This window comes from Impatiens glandulifera, unplaced genomic scaffold (genome assembly GCF_907164915.1).
Source record: "Impatiens glandulifera unplaced genomic scaffold, dImpGla2.1, whole genome shotgun sequence".
NCBI classification, from domain to species: Eukaryota; Viridiplantae; Streptophyta; class Magnoliopsida; order Ericales; family Balsaminaceae; genus Impatiens; species Impatiens glandulifera.
The window spans coordinates 883150-902794 of record NW_025919140.1 but is presented as its reverse complement, the minus strand read 5'-3'; the positions used below and the strand labels follow the sequence as shown (position 1 = coordinate 902794).

The following is a 19645-nucleotide window of genomic DNA, read 5'->3' as shown; positions in this document are numbered from 1 at the left end:
ACAAAAACAGTTCAACAAAAGAAAGATGCCTCATTCATGTCAAATCATCCTGAGGCCCTCTTTGACATCCATTAAGGACGTCACTCAAACCCTAAACTTCATTCTCAACCGCCTCGAGATTCGTTCAAAGTAACTCAAAGAAGATCTTTTTTCATTGTTCTAAAATGCCTCAACTGTCTAATTAAGCTCAACAAATCGGCTCTTAAATCGTTTGGAACTCCTCATATATAGCCGTGCCTCCTCGCCTTAATTCAATGGTTGGTCCAAATCTGTATGTATGATGGCTATTTAACCGAATCCACGCAGGTCAGGTCGATCTTCGATGACAATAAGATGTTTATTAATGAGGTGAAGATTTATGCACTCTTCCTTCAAGGTGATGATGATGCAGCTGACATGGTGGATCGGGAGTTCATTGATAATTTGTTGCAAGAGAAGGATGCCGTGCACGAAGTTGTGAATTTGGTGGAGGAAAACTTAAAGAGTCTGGATGCAAAGCTGAAAAGTCTGAGGTCGGGGCCATCTCTCTTAGAATTGAGGGAAAAAGAGAAGAGTTTTCTGGAAGAAGATTTGGGAAACTTCCAGGTGATAGTTGATCAATAAAATGGACATATAACTTGCTACTAGTTGCTAAAGCACAAAAGATAGTAGAGAATGTTGAAACAGATACTCATTAATTGGAAGCTGTCGAAAAAGAAGCAGAAACTTTTATTAACGTAAGCTGTTGTATTTCGACGCTAATATTTTTTCTTTTGTTTTTGTGTGAAGAATTTAAAACTAGAGTTCCAAGAAACAGTATGTTATATGTTAGACTTTAAATTATGACCGAGCCTTTCAAGTTCTTTAATTCAAGAAACGGATTCTTGATGATCGGGACCGATGGTGAAATTTAACACTCTAGCGCAGCGGACATAGAATTATAGGAGAATTCGAGGTTAGGGAGAGAAGAGCCGAAGGGGAGGAGAGAAATACCACTAGATTACACCTAGCGGTCCAAGAAGAGGGAAGAGGGCCGAGAGATAACTTAAACACCAAGTTCCAAAATATTCAATTCATAGCCCCAAAAAGTGGGGTGGGCATCACCATTTAAAGAGGCTGGTTTACTCAAGAATATTCGGTTACACCAAACTTTCAAAATAACAGAATTCAGTTCAAGAGAAATAAGAGAGAAAGTAAAACAAAACAGAATTATTCATAAAAAACATAAACTGGCCCATATGCACACTTGGGCCGAAAGACGGATGCATAAAATATTTTAGGACCAAGGTTTTTGATGAGCAGATCGTAACACAATATTACAAGATGAAGAAGAGATTCAGATGTATGAAGAAGAGATTCAGATGTGTGCACATGAACCTTTTGCATTAGTGGATTCAGTTTGCAATTATAAGCTAATCGTCTCATCAAAATTCAATGACCGTTCTGGCTATCTCAGACATGCACATTAGTTAATAGAACACAATTTGGTAATGTCTAGGAAATAAATGTAAACATGAATGACATATTCTTCTATTTCCCCTAGAAGGAAGTGTGATCTCTTTCTTAGCCTGAGAAACTATATATTGAAAGCGGAGTTCTGATAACTATTAAAATGAAAAGAATGAGGATACATCTGGCTAGTAGATTGCCTTTGCATGAAGAGTGAGGAAGTATGGACTGCATCCTCCTCCACTGCGACCTTGCTAGAGGTATATGTTCTCTTACCCAGAACCTTCTAAATTTTCAATGGGACATGTCGCTTAAAGTGGCGGACTTCTTGGACAAATGGATCGGCTGAGGAGGTTGCAATACTATAGGGATTATTGGAAACGTCGACGATTTGGCATTCTCTTCCCGCTTTCGCTTGTATTTGGAAAAGAGTGGGAAGATGATTCTTTGATCTTATGGCATTTAACCTTTCTTTTTGTTATCTGGTTTTTATTTATTTATCATTCCTCTACACCCCTTTTGATGTATGTTCAAAACGCTTTTCAATAAAAGTTACATTTTAAAAAAAGAAAGTTAATTTTCAATAAAAAAAAATAAGTATTGCATATTTATATCAATTTGTTTGTTTGCCTCATTAAAGTTTTCATGGGCTAAGTAAGTCTTTAAGCAAAATGGATGTGGTATATTTTAATTTTCAGAAATACAGGTCTTTTGAATGAATAAAGTGATCCCCTTGATCTTCTCTTGGGAGTTAAAGCTGTCTGATCGGGGTTTATCTTTGGTTTTTTTTTTATTGAAAACTCAACTATAATATATCTTTTCAATCATTCAATTTATAATTAAAATATTTTTACTTTAATTTTATAAAAATTAATGATAGGATGCAGGAAAAATATTGACAATAAATTATAAAAAATAATGTGCCAAATGAATTGAATTAGTAGGATTGAAATTTTTTAATCAATTTAAAAGGTAACACATCATTCATATAATTCTTGTCAATAGTTTTCTTGGTCTCTATTATTTTCCTTTTATAAAATTTAAATTTAAAAACATATTATAATAATTTAATCAATTAAAAAAAACTTATATTTTTATTTATCAACTTTTTGATAAAAACAATACCTTAATAAAACTTATTTAGGAGTAAGAATTATAATAATTTATTATTATTTTGTTTAGCTCATAGTTTTTTTAATACTTTTTTGTATGCTAATTTTTGTTTTTGTATGCTAATTTTTGTTTGTGTTTTGTTTGGTTTTCTTAAACGAATTTTATATTTAAATATTTAATAGATTAAAAAAAATAAGGATTGTAATAATTTGTATTATGTTTAATTTATTGTCCTGAGGCAACCAACTAACTACTTGACTTTTATAAGCAATAAATAGAAGTTTTGTCCTTGAGTGTTGTGCCATGGAGTTCACGGGAGTTGAACTACTTGCTACTAAGAAAAGTCATTTTTATAATGCTTTTCTTTTTAAGTTTACTTTTTATTTTGTTAAATTTCCCTTTTTATTTATTAAAGAAAATAAAAACTTTAAACATAGCTGTCTGCCTCTTGATTTTGGTTGACAGGTAGAACTAATCTCAAACTGGCATGACTATTTTTATTTTCTATCAAAAATCAATAAGAAACCGATTAAGCAAAAAAAAAAAAACAATGAGTCAGGATACAAGAATTTAAGTTTGGGTAGGTTTCAAAAATATTTTAAGGGTGGGCTTGAATATTTTTGAAAGAATTATGAATAAAACAGTTAGATTAAGGTAAGTTTTATATGTTTTTGAGAATTATAAAAATAAATAATTATGGGATTATGTCATATTTTTTTAATGTAAAAACAAATATTTAAGATGAGTTTAGCCCACCTCATTCTGTGACAAGGGCGATACTATAAAAAAAAAATATATATCAACGAGGATACGGGTTAATAAAGAAGGCGATGTATCCAAAAACAAGTTAGTCAAGTGAGATATCTTATTAGTTGAAATTGAAATGTAAAATTGGTTGACTATATATTAAATTAATCTAACATGAGTTATTTATTATTCATTAACCATATCTACTAAATTATCCAAACTTAACTCCAATCATAGAAAACATTGTTCATCATATTCACGAATACTTCTCATGTATGTTGATACATGTATATATAGGTACCTAGTATTATTATATATACATAAAAGAGATCAAAGTGGTTTTTTGGATTCCATGTCTACCCAAGTTTTTCCATTATACTAACATATTTTTCAAAAAAAACTACTTCCCTAGACTAAACCATTAATTAACCCCTTTTTTTCTCAACCCATTAATTATTTACTTTATAAATATATATAATTAAAATTAATAATACTTAATAAAATAATTTAAATATTATATATTTAAATAAAATATGTTAACTTTGTTTGATAGAGATTATTTAAATAAAAGAGATACAATTTGTTTGAACTTGGATAGACATGAAATTGCCCCAGTTTTTGTTGTGTCCAGCCAGAGCCTCAAGGGTCAAATCCACATTACACGTGATACATTCAACTCATTATTAATTATTAAAGGATGAAAAAAGCATTTTTTGTCGTTTCTTGTGATTTTGACTCTTCAAAACTCCCCCAAGTACACTGAACCTGCCGCAATAATATCATCATCCTTAACCTTAACCTAACCCACACGGAACAACTGCTTATAATTTTTAATTTCATTATAGCCGTGTTTAGATTGGGTTTTTGAAAAAAATTTAAAAGGGAAAAAAAGTAATTATTAGTGATGATTTTGAGAAAATAATGATTATCTTTGGTTAAAAGATTTAAAGTATTAATATATAAAATAAAATAAATAACAATAATTTAAAATATAGGATATTTTAGTATTTTTGTTAAGAGAGCTGCTTTTCCCACCCACTCTCATATTCCCACACCCCTCCCTCACTCCTTAATTAACTCCAAAATTACATATTTATCCCTATCACCTTTATATATTTACATTTTTATTTTATTTATTTTACTTATTTTATTTTATTTAATTATTAAGTTTTTTTTATTAAATATAATTAATTAATTAATTTTTAATATTATTTTAACTTTATTTATTTAATTAAAAATACAAAATATTATTATTTTTATATTATAATTATTTAAAATATATTAAATATAATATTATTAAGTAAAATATTATGATTAGATTAATTATTAATTATTATTAAATAGATAATTTTATTTATAAAAATATTAATAATTATTAATATTATGTTTGAATAATTATTAATATATAATATTATTAATTAAAATTAAAAATAATTATTAATATATAATATTATTAATTAAAATTAAAAATATTATGTTTGACTAATTATTAATATATAATATTATTAATTAAAATATTATGATTAGACCAATTATTAATTATTATTTAATAAATAATTTTTATAAGTATTTTAATATATATATATATATAATTAATATAATAAAATATTAAATATTTATATTTTATTAAATTAATACACATTTCAATGTTTAATATATTTTAAATAATTATAATATAAAAATAATAATATTTTGTATTTTTAATTAAATTAATAAAGTTAAAAAATATTAAAAATTAATTAATTAAATTTAATAAAAAAAACTTAATAATTAAATAAAATAAAATAAGTAAAATAAATAAAATAAGAATATATAAATATATAAAGATGATAAGGATAAATAAGTCATTTTTGAATTAATTAAAGAGTGTAGCGGGGGTGGGAATATGGGAGGGGGTGGGAAAAGCAATTTGCTTTTGTTAATGAAACAGTGATGCGATTGTTGAGAAGTGATTTATTGAAAAATTGATTTCGAATGAGTTTTTTTAAAAAATAAAAGAAAATAAGGTCTATGTTATTCTTATTGTGATTTTTTTCGTCACAATTTCACAATTATATTTTCTAAATGATTTTATATTCAATTTTCATAAAAAGTTAAATGAGAGTAATGACCAACCATTTTCATTCTCACCTAAAACTTGATAATTTATTAATGTAAATCCATTGTTAGTGACAATAATAATTTTTAATAAATTAAAAGTTATAAGTTTGATTTTTAATTAGAACACTTTAAGTTTACAAAATTTTTGTACGGTAGTTTTTTTTTTAAATTTCAACAAATTCATTATCTTTTCATCCATTATATAATCAATTATATTATATAATTTATTAATCCAAATATTATATATTTATTTTATTTAAAAGATATATATTATATATTAATGTATTTTAAGATTTTTGGAAAAACTAACTTTTAAAAAGAAAATTATACTTAAATATTAACTTCTTTTTCATATTAGATCAAATTGTTGTTTGAAATAATGTATGATCTATTTTGCTATTTGATTAGGTTTAGAAATAATATTTGTTTGATTATTAATTAATTGTCAGCTTTAATTGATAAAAGTCTTATTTAAAAAAATAAATATCTTGAATTTAATTCTCATTAAAAATATTTTAAATTTAAGTGAAAGTTGTCACAAATTGAGTTTAAATTAATCCCTTCAATTCAATAAAAACAAGATTTGAACTTAATTTTTTTTATTAGGAACATCGAACATGTATATAATATATTTTTTTACAGGTTTTGTAAAATTAATAATGTAATGGTTTGAATCGATAAGACGTCTCAAAACCGCATAGATAGAAGACTTTGCTTAAATACAAGACAAATAACGCCTTTTTGACCTTAATAAAGAGTTCAACAAGAAATTATTGACTGCCCATGCTGTGAAATAGTCTACATATATATATATTATAAAACTTAATTTCTATAAATCAGATGAGTTGTAACCATTGACTTTCAATTATGTGGATGAGCAAAGTTTGATTTTTAATCTTAAGTCAAACATATTTTTCTTAAGTCGGTTCGTTTGGGTTTTTTAAAAAAACATAGAGAGAGAAAAAAGTAATGATCGGTGATAATTTTGAGAAAGTTATGATTATTTTTGATAAAATATTTAAATGGTATTGATATATATGAATAAAATAAAAAATAATAATTTAAAATATAAAATATTTTAGTATTTTGATTAATGAAATGAGTGATATTAAGGAGTAATTGAATGAAAAATTAATTTTGAATGAGTTTCATACAAAAAAAAAAAAAAAAAAAAAAAAAAAAAAAAAAAAAAAAAAAAAAAATAAAAAATAGGTTTTAATCATGTCTTCAACTCAAATGTGTACCGTAATGGAAATAATTAACTTTTTTTTCATTATTTTTCATTTAATCAATGAATACATATTATTATCTAGTTATCTTATTTTTGTTTTATACATGGATGGATTGAACAATAAATAATAATAGTTTTGAAATAACTCTAATCTCTCAATTTACTAAATAGTTCAAGTTCCAAAATTTTAGAAGTTCATCAGGACTAAAAACAAATATGAAAAAAATAAAAATAAACATTATCCCTTAACAAAAATAAAATAAAATATAAAAATATGTCTAATCCAAAAACATCCAAGACTATTTAATTAATTATGGACGAAATAATAATTATAATTGACTATTCAAAGTTAGTCTATTAGAAAGAGGCATACTGATTTGAAAACAATTAAGAGATAGAGTCAAAATTAATTAAGTTTTCGCACCATTTTTTTAAGTGGTTTGGAATGCTAAATTTATTTATCAACTCAAATACTTGGCAATCGATTTTATATATTTACTAATTTGTTAAAATATATTAAAAAATTATATAAATAACAATAATTCTATATTCTAAATTGGACAACATCACTTTCGACTACATTAATTTGGTAAAAAAAGAGAATTTGGAGGCTTATTTACGGAGGAGGAAGTCGAAGAGGCTATTAAGGAGTGTAGTAGCGATAAGGCTCTAGGGTCCAATGGTTTTATTTGGACGTTCTTTAAGAAAACGTGACATTTTTTTAAGAAGGATATAATGGAAGCTATCGACCACTTTTATCATTTCTCATCATTTGATAAAAGTTGAAATTCTACGTTGATTTGTCTTATTAGCAAGACTCCAAAAAATTATTGATGTGAAGAATTTCAAGTCTATCAGTTTAAATTTTCTTTTAATAAGATCGTGTCAAAATGTTTGGCTAATAGACTATGTGGGGTGCTAGGAACGATAATCTCCGGGAATTAAATGACGTTCATTACGGAACGTTAAATCTTTCATGCGGTATTAATTGTCAATAAATGTATTGACTCAGCTAATTTGGGAGGAAATAAATTTTTATTTAGTTAAGCTAGACATTGAAAAAGCTTATGATCAGGTTAATTAAGAATTTTTATTTAATTTTAAGGACATAATGAGATTGAGTGAAAATGGATTGGTTAAATAAAATTTTGTATCTCGACGACCAAGTTCTCAGTTATTGTGAATGTGAGTTCTCGAGGGATTAGACAAGGTGATATGTTGTTTCTTTTTTTGTTCGTTATTGTCATGAAAGCTTTATAAAAAATGATGGTTTTTGTAGAAAATGTGGGACTTATTCGCAGGATGGATTGTGGGGCAAGGAGGACTTTGTTCTCCATATCTCATATACTTTTTCCTGATGATTCACTCTACATGATTCAAGCCACGTACAAGAATTTCAAGCACTTTCGTGATATCCTTTGATTATTCGGAGCTTGTTCTGGCCTACAGGTAAATCTTGGTAAATTTGTTATTTTTTTGGACTTTATTTCATTGAGGACAAAACAAGGCTCGCCAATATTCTGAGTTTCAGTATTTGTATCATCTCGTCGTTATATCTAGGTATGTCATTGGGGTGCTAAAGCTCGTTCTAAGAGCTCTTAAGACCCGATTGTCACTAAGATGGAAGATAAATTATCAATTTAGAAAATTAAATTGATCTCGAAAGGGGGTTGTTTAGTTTTCATTAAGAGTGCTTTGACATTTATGCTCACCTATATGATGTCCTTATTCGTTTTGCCTAAGAGTGTGACGGTAAAATGCAAGAAAATTATGTGTACATTTCTTTAGGATCGTCTAATTCCTCATTTAGTCATTTGGTTAGTTGGGATAATATCGAGCGATACAAGAATCAGGGAAGATTGAGTATCCATGATTTAGTTTCTTTTAACAAATCAATGCTCTCAAAATGGTGTAGTAGATTAGCATATGAGTCGGATAGTCTTTGGGCATCACTAATCAAATATAAATATATGGTCAGGATTCGTCTAGATTGTTCACCAAAAAGTCTAATCGCCCTACGGGCGGTAGCATTTAGAGTGAAATAATATATTTATTATGTAAGAGTTATTGCGAGAAAACTAGATTCAAGTGGGGGACGAGGCCTCGATTTACTTTTGAGATAATGCCTGGCGTGGGGTTTAAGGTTTTGCTTTGGCGTTTTTTGAGCTCGCCTCCATTGCCATTTGCATGAATACTTTGAGGGACTTACAGTTTTGCTAGTCGCATCAGATATAGAAGGAGGTTGAACACCTTTAGCTTTTCTCCTTATATATAAATAAATAATAATATTATAATTAAGGTGTAATAGTACCATTCATATTTTTTTTAAATAAAGTTATATTTATATTTATAAAAATATTATCATAAATTAATTTATTATGAATAGCTTAAGTGACAATCAATGTATAAAATATTTAGATAAAAAATGCATTTAAACATGAATGTTATAAAATATAATTTATTATTATTTTGATAATGGTTAAATTAGCCTGTTAAAAATAAATAGTTTCAATAAATTCAAATACGAGTTACATATGAGAAATTGATTAATAAATAATATAATATAACATCTAAAACTCAAAATAAACAATTGATAATCTAGATATCAAATTGTAATTTACAAAAATAAAACTCCAAAATTTTCAACGATCATGCAATTTGTTGATGATTCCTCCAAATACGAACTCATTTGAGTTTCTACACATTGAGTATTAAAGTAAAACAAACCGAACGAACCAATGAAACAGTGTAAGAAGAATCTTTACAAAATATTATGAGCGACAGTTAAAATTATCCTTAGTCAATGGTTGGTAAGCAACGGAAGAAAATGTCATGTTAAGTAAAAATAGATCATCTACATATATGACCAAAGTAGTGAAAATTCATACAAATAATGAAAAGATACATGTAAGAGGCCATTCATATGAAAGATCAAATCTAATAACTTTTTATTAAAACATGAAAAATAACACCAGATTCGATTATTTAATCTTTTTTGCTGCTAAGAAGAGACGAACACAGACTCGAGAAATGATCACCAACATAATCAGAGGGTATGAGAAACAAACGACCCATCCACAATTAAAAATATTATTAGTACTATAAAAATTCGAGATGAAAAAACCGATTCAACTAAACAGAATATCAGGCTAAATAAAACCAATTTCAACTTAAATACTAGTAATGTAAATATGTAATGCTAAAAAAGTAATGAGACGAACTAAAACAAATTAACTTTCAATTATTTTTAGAGTTTAATTTTGTAAATAGAGAAACTAAAAATAAATAGTTTTATTTGAAAACTCTATTCATTGATACAATTATATAAATTTAATTTTCAAATAGGGTCCATATATATATATATATATAAATATAAATAGAACATGCTTAAGCAATTATTCTAATGACAGATCAAACAAATATAAATAAAATAAAAATAAACGTGAGGAGATTATCTTTGACAGCCTGTATCTATCTATAATAAGCTCTTTAACCACAAGAAGAGGCATTTGAACAATAAGCCAAGCTGATTATATATAATTAATTAATTAAGTGCTTCTTTTAATCTTAATCTTAATTTAGAGGCCGCCCGCCTTTACTAATAATACCGCCTGCTTATCTTTCTCATCCAATCCGGTTTCGTTATTAAGTCTAAGCGGTATTTTGACTTATAAAATGGCATGACCCCGTCATTATGGAGGGTCATCGAGGGTAATTTAAGAATTTTTCTTCTATAAATTTCTCAAATCCCAAGAACTCGGGAAAACTACCCAATTTTGAAATAGTAACAGAGAACTCGAATCCAACTCACCTTCTTCTTCTTCTTCATCTGTTAAGTTCATGTGATGATGGCAGCGGAAGGATTCTGTTGGTGATCAGGATTCAGGTTACTGTTTATAGTAGAAAGTTTCTAGTGAATTTCTGTTGTTTAGCTTCAACAAAGCAATATTGTTCTAATTTTAGTGTGAGTTCAAGAGATGTATACTGTTACTGGTTCTCAGACGACGAAGACGGCGAAAGATTCAAGTCTCTTGCATACACATACGCAATCTTACGAGTATTCACACGGAGTAGAATTCATGAAGAAAGAAATAGCAGTGAATGCCGATCATTATCGTCATCAAACTACCGGTCTAGTGAGTTACCGATCTGCGCCGAGCTCGTTCTTCGCGGATCTCATGGATGAAGGCAACGGATGTGAAGATTTATTTAGTGCCGATGAAACTGCATCGATGATCGCCAGTTTCATGGACTCGACCGGCTCTCTCAGCGAGTCAGGTTCTGGTGATTTTCTGTTTGAGGCGAAGGTGAAGCCGGAAGAGGCGGATGAGTGTCCATTGGTAGTGGAGAACGGGCATTTAATGTTGGCGTCATGGACGGTTTGCGAACAGAATCAGACGGCTCGTGAGTTAGAGAGATCAATTGGTGCTGGCGGATTTCACAGGGTTAAATCGTCGGACGGAGGAAACTACTCGAATTTGATGCGGCAGAACAGCTCTCCAGCTGGATTCTTCTCATGTCTCAACGATGGAAACGGTAATCTAGCTAACCATATATTATTCTTCAAATTAGCATATTAACAATTTTATAATTCATAGGTTGAAATTGTAATGTTTAGTCTGGATTGAACTGGAATTGATTATAAAAAGAGATGAAGATGCTGTGTGCACATTTTCTTCAGAAGGAAAAGTTTGTTAACCTAATTCATCTCCGTTCAGATCCAGGAAATGGGGAAACAGAATGAAGTCGAATCTTCTGGGATTAATACTATAGTATTCGTAGAAACAAAACCATGAAATACTATTATCCATGAAAGAGGATAGAAGCAGTTTGTTTTCATTTTTAGCAAATGAACATAATATGATAGTGATTGATCAAATTTAAATTTACAGGGAAAGCAGATGAGAACTTTAATGGCAATATTAGGGAAGAGAATCAACCAATTGCCAGGATAAGAGAAGTAAATTTCTCATCAGCCCAATGCTTTTCATCAAGGTTTATTCCTCAAAATGAAGAGGAGGGTGTTATGGATAGTAATCTAGAAAGACACTATCTAGAAGAAAGTAGAAACATCAATGGATATCATGTTCCAGAAGTATTCCAGAGTGATTCTTGGATCAATCCTTCCTCTACTGGAAAGAAAAGAAGAAGAGAAGGAAATGATATGAACGAGGTAAGCATGTTAAGGATAGATCATTTGTGTTTTTGGTGTCTTATGATCCAACATTATTAATGCGAGTTTTATTTCCAGAATGGAATATTTAACCATTCAAGCCATCAAGAGACTTCATCAGAGTGGTTGCAGTTTCAGCAAGATTCTGTCCCCTGTAAGCTTCGTGCGAGAAGGGGTTTTGCAACACATCCCCGTAGCATAGCAGAAAGGGTAAGAGCTCAGATTTTACATAACAGTTGGGGTTTTCTGATTGATTTAACATGTTTTTTTTTTTTGTTTTTGTTTCAGACGAGGAGAACACGAATTAGTGACAGAATGAAGAAGCTGCAAGATCTATTTCCAAATATGGAAAAGGTAACACTTAATGTCCATTCCATTTTATAACGCTGTACAGGAGCATTTTCTTGATATTTGTTAAATCTCTTTCTTCTACTGATATACAGACAAGCATATCGGATATGTTAGATTTGGCAGTTGAACACATTAAGAATCTTCAAAAGCATGTGGATGTAAGCTTCAGCATAACTATTTTCCCCTTTAATAGTAATCACATGGTTCATGTCTTTTGATCATAACATTTCTAACCAAATTTTCACCTTCTTTTTTGTCTTTTCACATTAAAAGTGTTTTCGTTTCTCATGTTTCAGATGCTAACAGACAACCAATCAAGGTGCACATGTTCGACTAGGCAGGCTTGACTATGTGTATAGGTAACAAATTTTAAATGATTTTAGTTTATGTTATTTGATCATCACTCCTCTTCTGTTAATTTGATGAACACTAAACGAGCAGAAAAAACAACAATAGCAGTCAATATCACAAGGATGCTATATTTTTGTTCAAATTACAAGCTGGAAATATAGTAAAGAGATTTATGGCTAAAAATCTGCACATACGACAGACTCTTTTATTCATAAGTCACAAGTCATAACTCATATATTATTTTCACCTCTTATTTCCCAATATTACCTGCAAAAAGAAACAATTTATTAAATATGATTTCTACAAGATCCACATATAAATCAGAAAATGTCACAAAAATATGTTTGAAATGTATAATAAAGAGATTTTATATATACATTACATGGTTCAAAGTTAACGATACACTTTTCAGGTAGCTGTAAGACCATGCTGCGATCAAAACCATAAATGGGAGGACCATTTACTAGGAAACATAAACAAGGCTGACCAAGAGTTCTAACAGCTTGACAACATGCCTGGCTCGGGCCAATGGGACTAAATGAGACTACTGCCGGTCTGCAAGGGATCAGTTGAATCATGGTCGAGAAGAATGATCTGGAACAGGTTTGGCTTTCGCCTTGATCTGCTAGACAAACCATTACCAACAGCAGTACTAATGAAAATGTGTTTGTATCCTTAAGGAACTTCTTCATTTCTCCTTCTCCTCTTCTAACACTAAGAAATCTGGTAAATTGGTAATGGGTTTTACATAAGGCTATCATGGAGTTAATAAAAAGGTCATCTTTTTGTGGAACCAAAAAAAAAAGAAAAGGCATCATGACTTATTGTGTTTCTCTCCTAACCCCACCTTTTTCTCCTCACACACTAAATCTGCTGAGAGCATATTTATCATGTAATTTCAAGGATTTAGTTTAGCTTTTTATTCAAATATGTAAGTTTTGATCTCTTCTATATAAATATATCTGGCTAAATTGAGAGGCTTTGATCATTTGCTTGCAAGATTGTGAATTGAATTTATTTATTTAGATATAGAAATCATTTTATTAAAAAATTCAATGGAAGCTTAACATTAAGAATTTTAATTATAACTAGAATAACTTATTCAATTACCTAATTTTCATAAAACGTAGTAATGGCTTCATGAGTTTTTATTTATTTATTTTTTAATTAAGGAAGGTGTGACCCTCCACTTCCATTCAAAACATTTTCATTGAGAATCGAACTCGTGGTATTTTGATTTCTTAAGTCGACTCTTTCATTAGACCAAAACCATTCTTATTCATCCGAACAATTTCTTCAAGAACCAACAATATCATTTTCCTCTATATCGAACTTGTCAAATCTAATCTGCTCGAAACTTGCAAATCTCAAAATCATTTTCCTTACTCACAAATTTGTCAAATACATCATATAGATATTAGTAGAGTATTTACTTATAAGATTTATTTATATTTAGGGTTTCATTAATTTTCATAATAAAATATAAAAAAGTTGAAAAAGTCCAACATTAATATAAAGCTTGAATGGGCAAGAAAAGTAAGTGATCAAATGATATTTTGTGCTGTATCTCATTCTTTACATATATATATATATACAGTTTTAAATTCAATCTCTTATCTACATAGAAGAAGGATGCCCTCATTTTTTTATTTTCTCTCTTTGTTCAGTAAAATCTGCTTTTCCAAAATTTATGTTTGGTATTGTACCACCTCACAAAATAGGTGGAATTTTCTCTCTTCATTATATTTGACGTATTAATTAATTTTTGTAAAGGTGGTAGAGGGTGGAACATAACATTTGAACCCGTCAAAAACTCGTTTTATAATTTGGAACTGGTTGGTTCAGGAATCTAGCGCCGGAATATTCAGATTTCAGACAATAAAAAGAAAAAAAAATTGAGATTTCATCTCCGTCTCTACTATTTATACTTCATTTCTCCTTCACTACCGTCCACTGCCTTTTAATTTCAACATGATTTCGTCATCAATTTTCAAAACCTTTTCTACTCGCCAAGACTTCGTCGTCTCTCAGTTATCCGAATCCCAATTGCTAGATGTGTGCGGCTTCGAGGTTCGAGCATTGCCTGGTCGATATGAAGCTAGAAAGAGTTCTCAAAGATCATTCATAGCTACATCAAAACCTTGACCATGGTTGTTGGCAAGTTTGATCTTGTTATTTTCTATTTCCTTTGTTCTATGCATTTGCAAGTTCTTGACAAACATTCTGTTTCTCATTTTAAATATTCATATTCTTCAAAAGAATGGTCTGTAATTTATATAACATCTGTTGGCTCAATATTTGTTATTTTCTTGGTTATTTATCATCATTCAATTACAGCGAGATGAAACTATGTTGAAATCGTACTTTCTCTCAACAAAACATTATTTTGCATTTGAAACTCTTGTATCTGAAGAACTATCTTACAAAATAAGAAGTTTGATTCATAAGCAATATTTCAGGATTGTCTACATTTGTCTCCCTTTGTGTTTAGTTTTTGGAACTTTAACCAGATATTTTTGCACACAGAATTGCCATGAGTTGGTTGAGTGCTTCCACTCATATTTGGATGTTAGAAATAAAGACTATGAGGTATTTCTGCTCTACTTCCTGTTCCATTTATGGAGCACTAGATCTAGATGACACAACAAAATATAGTGGATATTTTCTTCTGTGTCATATGATTTTGAATTCTGTTATGTTTGTTGATTCTAGAATAAAAAAAATAACGGTTGAAAAGTAAAGTAATGTAATATCATGACTTGAAAATAAAAAAATATTTGTTAACCATCCATATAATTTCAAAAGATTAAGAAAATAAATAAAAATTTTAAAACCAAAATCTATCAAACATGAATTATTAACCATTAATATTTGGAATATTTGGAATATTTATATTCTTAAAACAAACTAAAGATATTTCTTATAAACTTATTACAAAACTTAAAAAGAATGTTATCTTTATTCAGCTATAGGCAATTCCAGGAGATTTGCAGACGGGACAAATGTTGTTTATAAGTATCCATCTCTTTATGCAATCAACATGGAATTCATGCCCACAATCAAGACCTCCAATCTTCTCTTTCATCATATATTCCTCCTATAAATTCAAAAAAAGAAAGACAATTAGTTGTTATCATAATAAAAGGAGATAGTTATTGTATTAATATGATTTACCTGACATATAACACAAAAATCATTAGTTCCTCCTTCATTTGAAGAAAAAGATGCTTGAGTCTCGGGAATTAAATGGTCCCGTGTTCTAAGATTGATGCTCTCTTCTGATATGCCTGTTTCAACATGTCTACCAATTTGTTCACCCAATAAAAGAAGCTCCTGAAATTAAACATTTTGAATCATAAGACACAAAAATTACGACATAAATGTAAACAACAATTAATTGTTGAATTACCTCATAAGAAATGTTGTCTATATCCAAATACATATCAATATCACTTTGACGATCAACAACAAAATGATTGTTAATCATTTCAGAAATGTCGAGCACCACAACTTCCTATTTTATTCAAAAAACAATATTTTTAATTAATTAACTACTACTAAATAAACAATCAACCAAGCTAATCTAGTCTAAAGACAAAGGTAAAAATAGTACATCTGCTATGTGATATGGTAAGTAGTTGTTTGGTGTTGGTGGCGTGTGGTCCGTCAACTCCAAACCAGTTTGGTATGCGACTGAAGATGTGTGTCTCATTGGATGATGATTATGAACATTAGGGTAATATCCGTAAGATGAGTGTTCTTGATATCCTGTAACATGAGAAAATGATTAGAATTCTTGATATTCATAATATCCACATTTTATGCTCACATTAAGAGAAAAATTAAAACTCATGGTGAGTGGATATTTTGTAAGATTTACCTGGCATTAGTTGTTGAAGTCTGAAATAATTGTAATAATAGAAGAAATCAAGTTGTTCATGATAAGGCCACATTGCACTTGAAGAATCGATTGCAGAATATTGAAGATGAAGATCATGATTCATATTGAATGAATACTGAAAATCGTATCCATATTCATCATGATTAGTGGATTGTATAGTCGTATCATCTATAATAGAAACATTATCCACCAATCGAGTCATGAAAAAATCAATCCATTGATCCATGACGAAGATGATGATAATGTTGGTTTCCCGTCCAACGATGGATTATAATCGAATGCGAAAAAGAGAGAAACTTGAACTTCAAGTATGCAATGGATGTCTTATGTTTGTATGTAAAAATGAGAGAAACTTGAACTTCAAGTGTAAACAATTGGTGTCTTATATTTAGAAAAACTTGAACTTCAAGTATGCAATTATGTCTTATATATAAACCATTTTTCCCGCTTATAATTTAACAGCCATATTTTTCAAATCAAATAAATTCAAATTTTGAATAGCTTTATTTTAAATTTCTACGAACGGCACAAACGGCACGAACGGCACAAACGGCACGAACGGCACGAACGGCACGAACGACACGAACGGCACGAACGACACGAACGACACGAACGACACGATCGAGAAAAACGACAATTTATAATACATTTATTATGTTTTTTACTCGTTTAATATTTAACACATTTTGTTCCGTTTAATAATTATTTAATTCATTTTACATATTTTAATACATTTTTAATTTATTCACCACGTTTTTAACTCGTTTATCCAGTATTTGATTCGTTTATTCTGTTTTGACTCGCTTAATACGATTTTAGTTTTAATTAGTATGTAACTCGTTTTAATCAATTTTACACGTTTTTTGAACGTTAAACACATTTTTGCACGCCTAACATTTTTATGCATGCTTAACAAGTTTTTGCACGCTTAACACGTTTTGAAATTCTTAACACATTTTGGACATATTTAACACGTTTAAAATTTATCTCGTTTTTGCCACGTTTAACGCATTGTTGACATATTCAACATGTTTTAACACATTTTTGACATGTTTAACACATTTTGGGCATGTTTAACACGTTTTTTTTACATATTTAACATATTAATGACACGCTTAACACATTTTTGGCATGTTTAAAATATTTTAAACATTTTTGGCAATTCTAACACGTTTTTGATATTGTAACATGTTTAACACGTTTAACATATTCTTGAAAATTTTGGCACTTTTAACACGTTTCTGACATATTAAACACATTTAATATATTTTTGACATAATTAACACGTTTTTAACATGTTTAACAAATTTTGGCATGTTTAACACGTTTAACATATTTTGACATGTTTAACACATTTTGGCACGCTTAATACCTTTTTGACATGTTTTACACGTTTGACACGTTTAACACGTTTTTGGCACGTTTAACACGTTTTTGGCACGTTTAATACATTTTTGACATGTTTAACACATTTTTGGCATGTTTAACACGTTTTAAATATATTTAACATGTTTATGACATGTTTTACACATTTTTGGTATATATAACACATTTAAAACGTTTTTGACAAGTCTAACACATTTTTGAAATTTTATAGCATGTTTAACACGTTTTAACAAGTTTAACATGTTTTCACGTTTTGGCACGATTAATACGTTTTTGACATATTAAACACATTTAATACGTTTTTGATATATTTAGCACGTTTTTGGCACGTTTAATACGGTTTTTCTACGTTTAATACATTTTTGACACGTTTAACACATTATTGACACGTTTAACACGTTTGTGCACATTTAACACGTTTTGACACATTTAATATGTTTTTTATATGTTGAACATGTTTTTGTATGTTTTTGACATGTTAAACAGGTTTTGGCCCGTTTAACACACTTATGACACATTAAACAATTTCGGTCCGTTTAATTTGTTTTTTGCTCCGTCTAATATATCTTTGACATTAATATATGTATTTTGATCCGTTTAACATAATTTTGATTTTTTTATAATTATTTTGATATTTTAATTATTAAATTTTCTATTTGACTGTAATGGAGATCAAAATAGTAAAAGTTAAAAGAATATATTGGAGTTTAAAAAATGTAAGTTTATATTGGATTGATATGAGAGAATTAAATTAAAGATATTTAATTTGGATAATTTAGTTAACCCTTACCCAACCCAAATTAAACCCAACCCAACCCAAATAACTTACCCAAATTAATATTTTAGGTTAGGGTTTGTGTCAATCCAAGATATGTTCACCCATAGATTCTAGGATAAAAAAATAACGGTTGAAAAGTAAAGTAGTGTAATATGGTGACTCGAAAATAAAATAGTTTCTTCAAAAAATGATTTGTTTAAGAGATAACAAAAACCTTTCTTCTAATGCTGTGAAACTTTCTTCTATGTAATGGTGCCTACCTGATTTACTAGTTTTTTTTTTTTGTGTTAAAAAACCTGATATCGAAAATAAAATAGTTTCTTCAAAAAATGATTTGTTTAAGAGATAACAAAAACCTTTCTTCTAATGCTGTGAAACTTTCTTCTATGTAATGGTGCCTACCTGATTTACTAGTTTTTTTTTTGTGTTAAAAAACCTGATATTGTAGTTGCTCAGTTGTTCTTTTTGTTCAGAGTGGTATGCGAGTCTCATGATTTGTGAGCAATTTCTTTTTAAAAGAATCTTTACCCAAATATTGTTCCCGAAAGAGATGTGTCACTAACAAATTATAATTAAAAATACTCTTCTTATTTGTTTGTTACGAATTTTTAATATATTTTCTACATTTCTTCGCTTTTCCTATGTATTCATGTTTTATGTTTTTATAGTACATGTTGAATCTTGAATCTAATATCCTGTTTTAGTTGTGAGATTTTAACTTTGCATCAAATAAATGCACCATCTTGGGAGATTGTTTGTTGGTATGATGGATAAAGATCATTATTATACAACTTATTTTTTATTATTTTGATTATTATTATTATTAATGTTGTAGAATGAATATTGCTAACCATCCATGACAATTTCAAAATATTGAGAAAATAAATTATAAATTTTAAAACCAAAATCTATCTAACTTGAATTATTAACAATTAATATTCTGAAGATTTATGCTCTTAAAACAAACTAAACATATTTCTTATAAACTGATTACAAAACTTAAAAAGAATATTATCTTTCTTCAGTTATAGGAATTCCAGGAGATTTGCAGATGGGACAAATGTTGTTTATAAGTATCCATCTCTT

At 28.8% G+C, this 19645-nt stretch overlaps 3 protein-coding genes across 3 annotated transcripts; 1 reads left to right on the top strand and 2 right to left on the bottom strand.

Moving 5' to 3' along the window:
* The first annotated feature begins 333 nt into the window (after positions 1-333).
* On the top strand, positions 334-13316 carry LOC124917587 (transcription factor bHLH130-like). Its single transcript, XM_047457984.1, has 9 exons — positions 334-585; positions 10374-10505; positions 10621-11155; positions 11512-11792; positions 11871-12002; positions 12081-12146; positions 12236-12301; positions 12440-12502; positions 12907-13316. The coding sequence occupies exons 1-8, from the start codon at positions 334-336 to the stop codon at positions 12488-12490; spliced, it is 1515 nt and encodes a 504-aa protein (XP_047313940.1). The 3' UTR covers positions 12491-12502; positions 12907-13316.
* LOC124917586 (putative lipid-transfer protein DIR1) lies at positions 12745-13186 on the bottom strand. Its single transcript, XM_047457982.1, has 2 exons — positions 12877-13186; positions 12745-12761 (listed from the first exon to the last, which is right to left on the bottom strand). Exons 1-2 carry the CDS (start codon positions 13184-13186, stop codon positions 12745-12747), a joined length of 327 nt encoding a protein of 108 aa, XP_047313938.1.
* Positions 13317-15456: 2140 nt separating the features above from the next.
* Positions 15457-16621, bottom strand: LOC124917585 (RING finger protein 44-like). Its single transcript, XM_047457981.1, has 5 exons — positions 16375-16621; positions 16108-16262; positions 15904-16008; positions 15669-15827; positions 15457-15591 (listed from the first exon to the last, which is right to left on the bottom strand). The coding sequence occupies exons 1-5, from the start codon at positions 16619-16621 to the stop codon at positions 15457-15459; spliced, it is 801 nt and encodes a 266-aa protein (XP_047313937.1).
* Between the last annotated feature and the right edge of the window lie 3024 nt (positions 16622-19645).

Excerpts from the sequence above, each read along its gene's own strand:
- LOC124917587 (XM_047457984.1), top strand. The coding sequence starts at position 334 with ATGTTTATTAATGAGGTGAAGATTTATGCACTCTTCCTTCAAGGTGAT. Across the intron at positions 11,156-11,511 it reads ATGTCTCAACGATGGAAACG|GGAAAGCAGATGAGAACTTT; the intron begins GTAATCTAGCTA and ends TTAAATTTACAG. Across the intron at positions 11,793-11,870 it reads AAGGAAATGATATGAACGAG|AATGGAATATTTAACCATTC; the intron begins GTAAGCATGTTA and ends TTTTATTTCCAG.
- LOC124917586 (XM_047457982.1), bottom strand. The coding sequence starts at position 13,186 with ATGAAGAAGTTCCTTAAGGATACAAACACATTTTCATTAGTACTGCTG.
- LOC124917585 (XM_047457981.1), bottom strand. The coding sequence starts at position 16,621 with ATGGATCAATGGATTGATTTTTTCATGACTCGATTGGTGGATAATGTT. Across the intron at positions 15,828-15,903 it reads TAGACAACATTTCTTATGAG|GAGCTTCTTTTATTGGGTGA; the intron begins GTAATTCAACAA and ends GTTTAATTTCAG. Across the intron at positions 15,592-15,668 it reads ATTTTTGTGTTATATGTCAG|GAGGAATATATGATGAAAGA; the intron begins GTAAATCATATT and ends TTGAATTTATAG.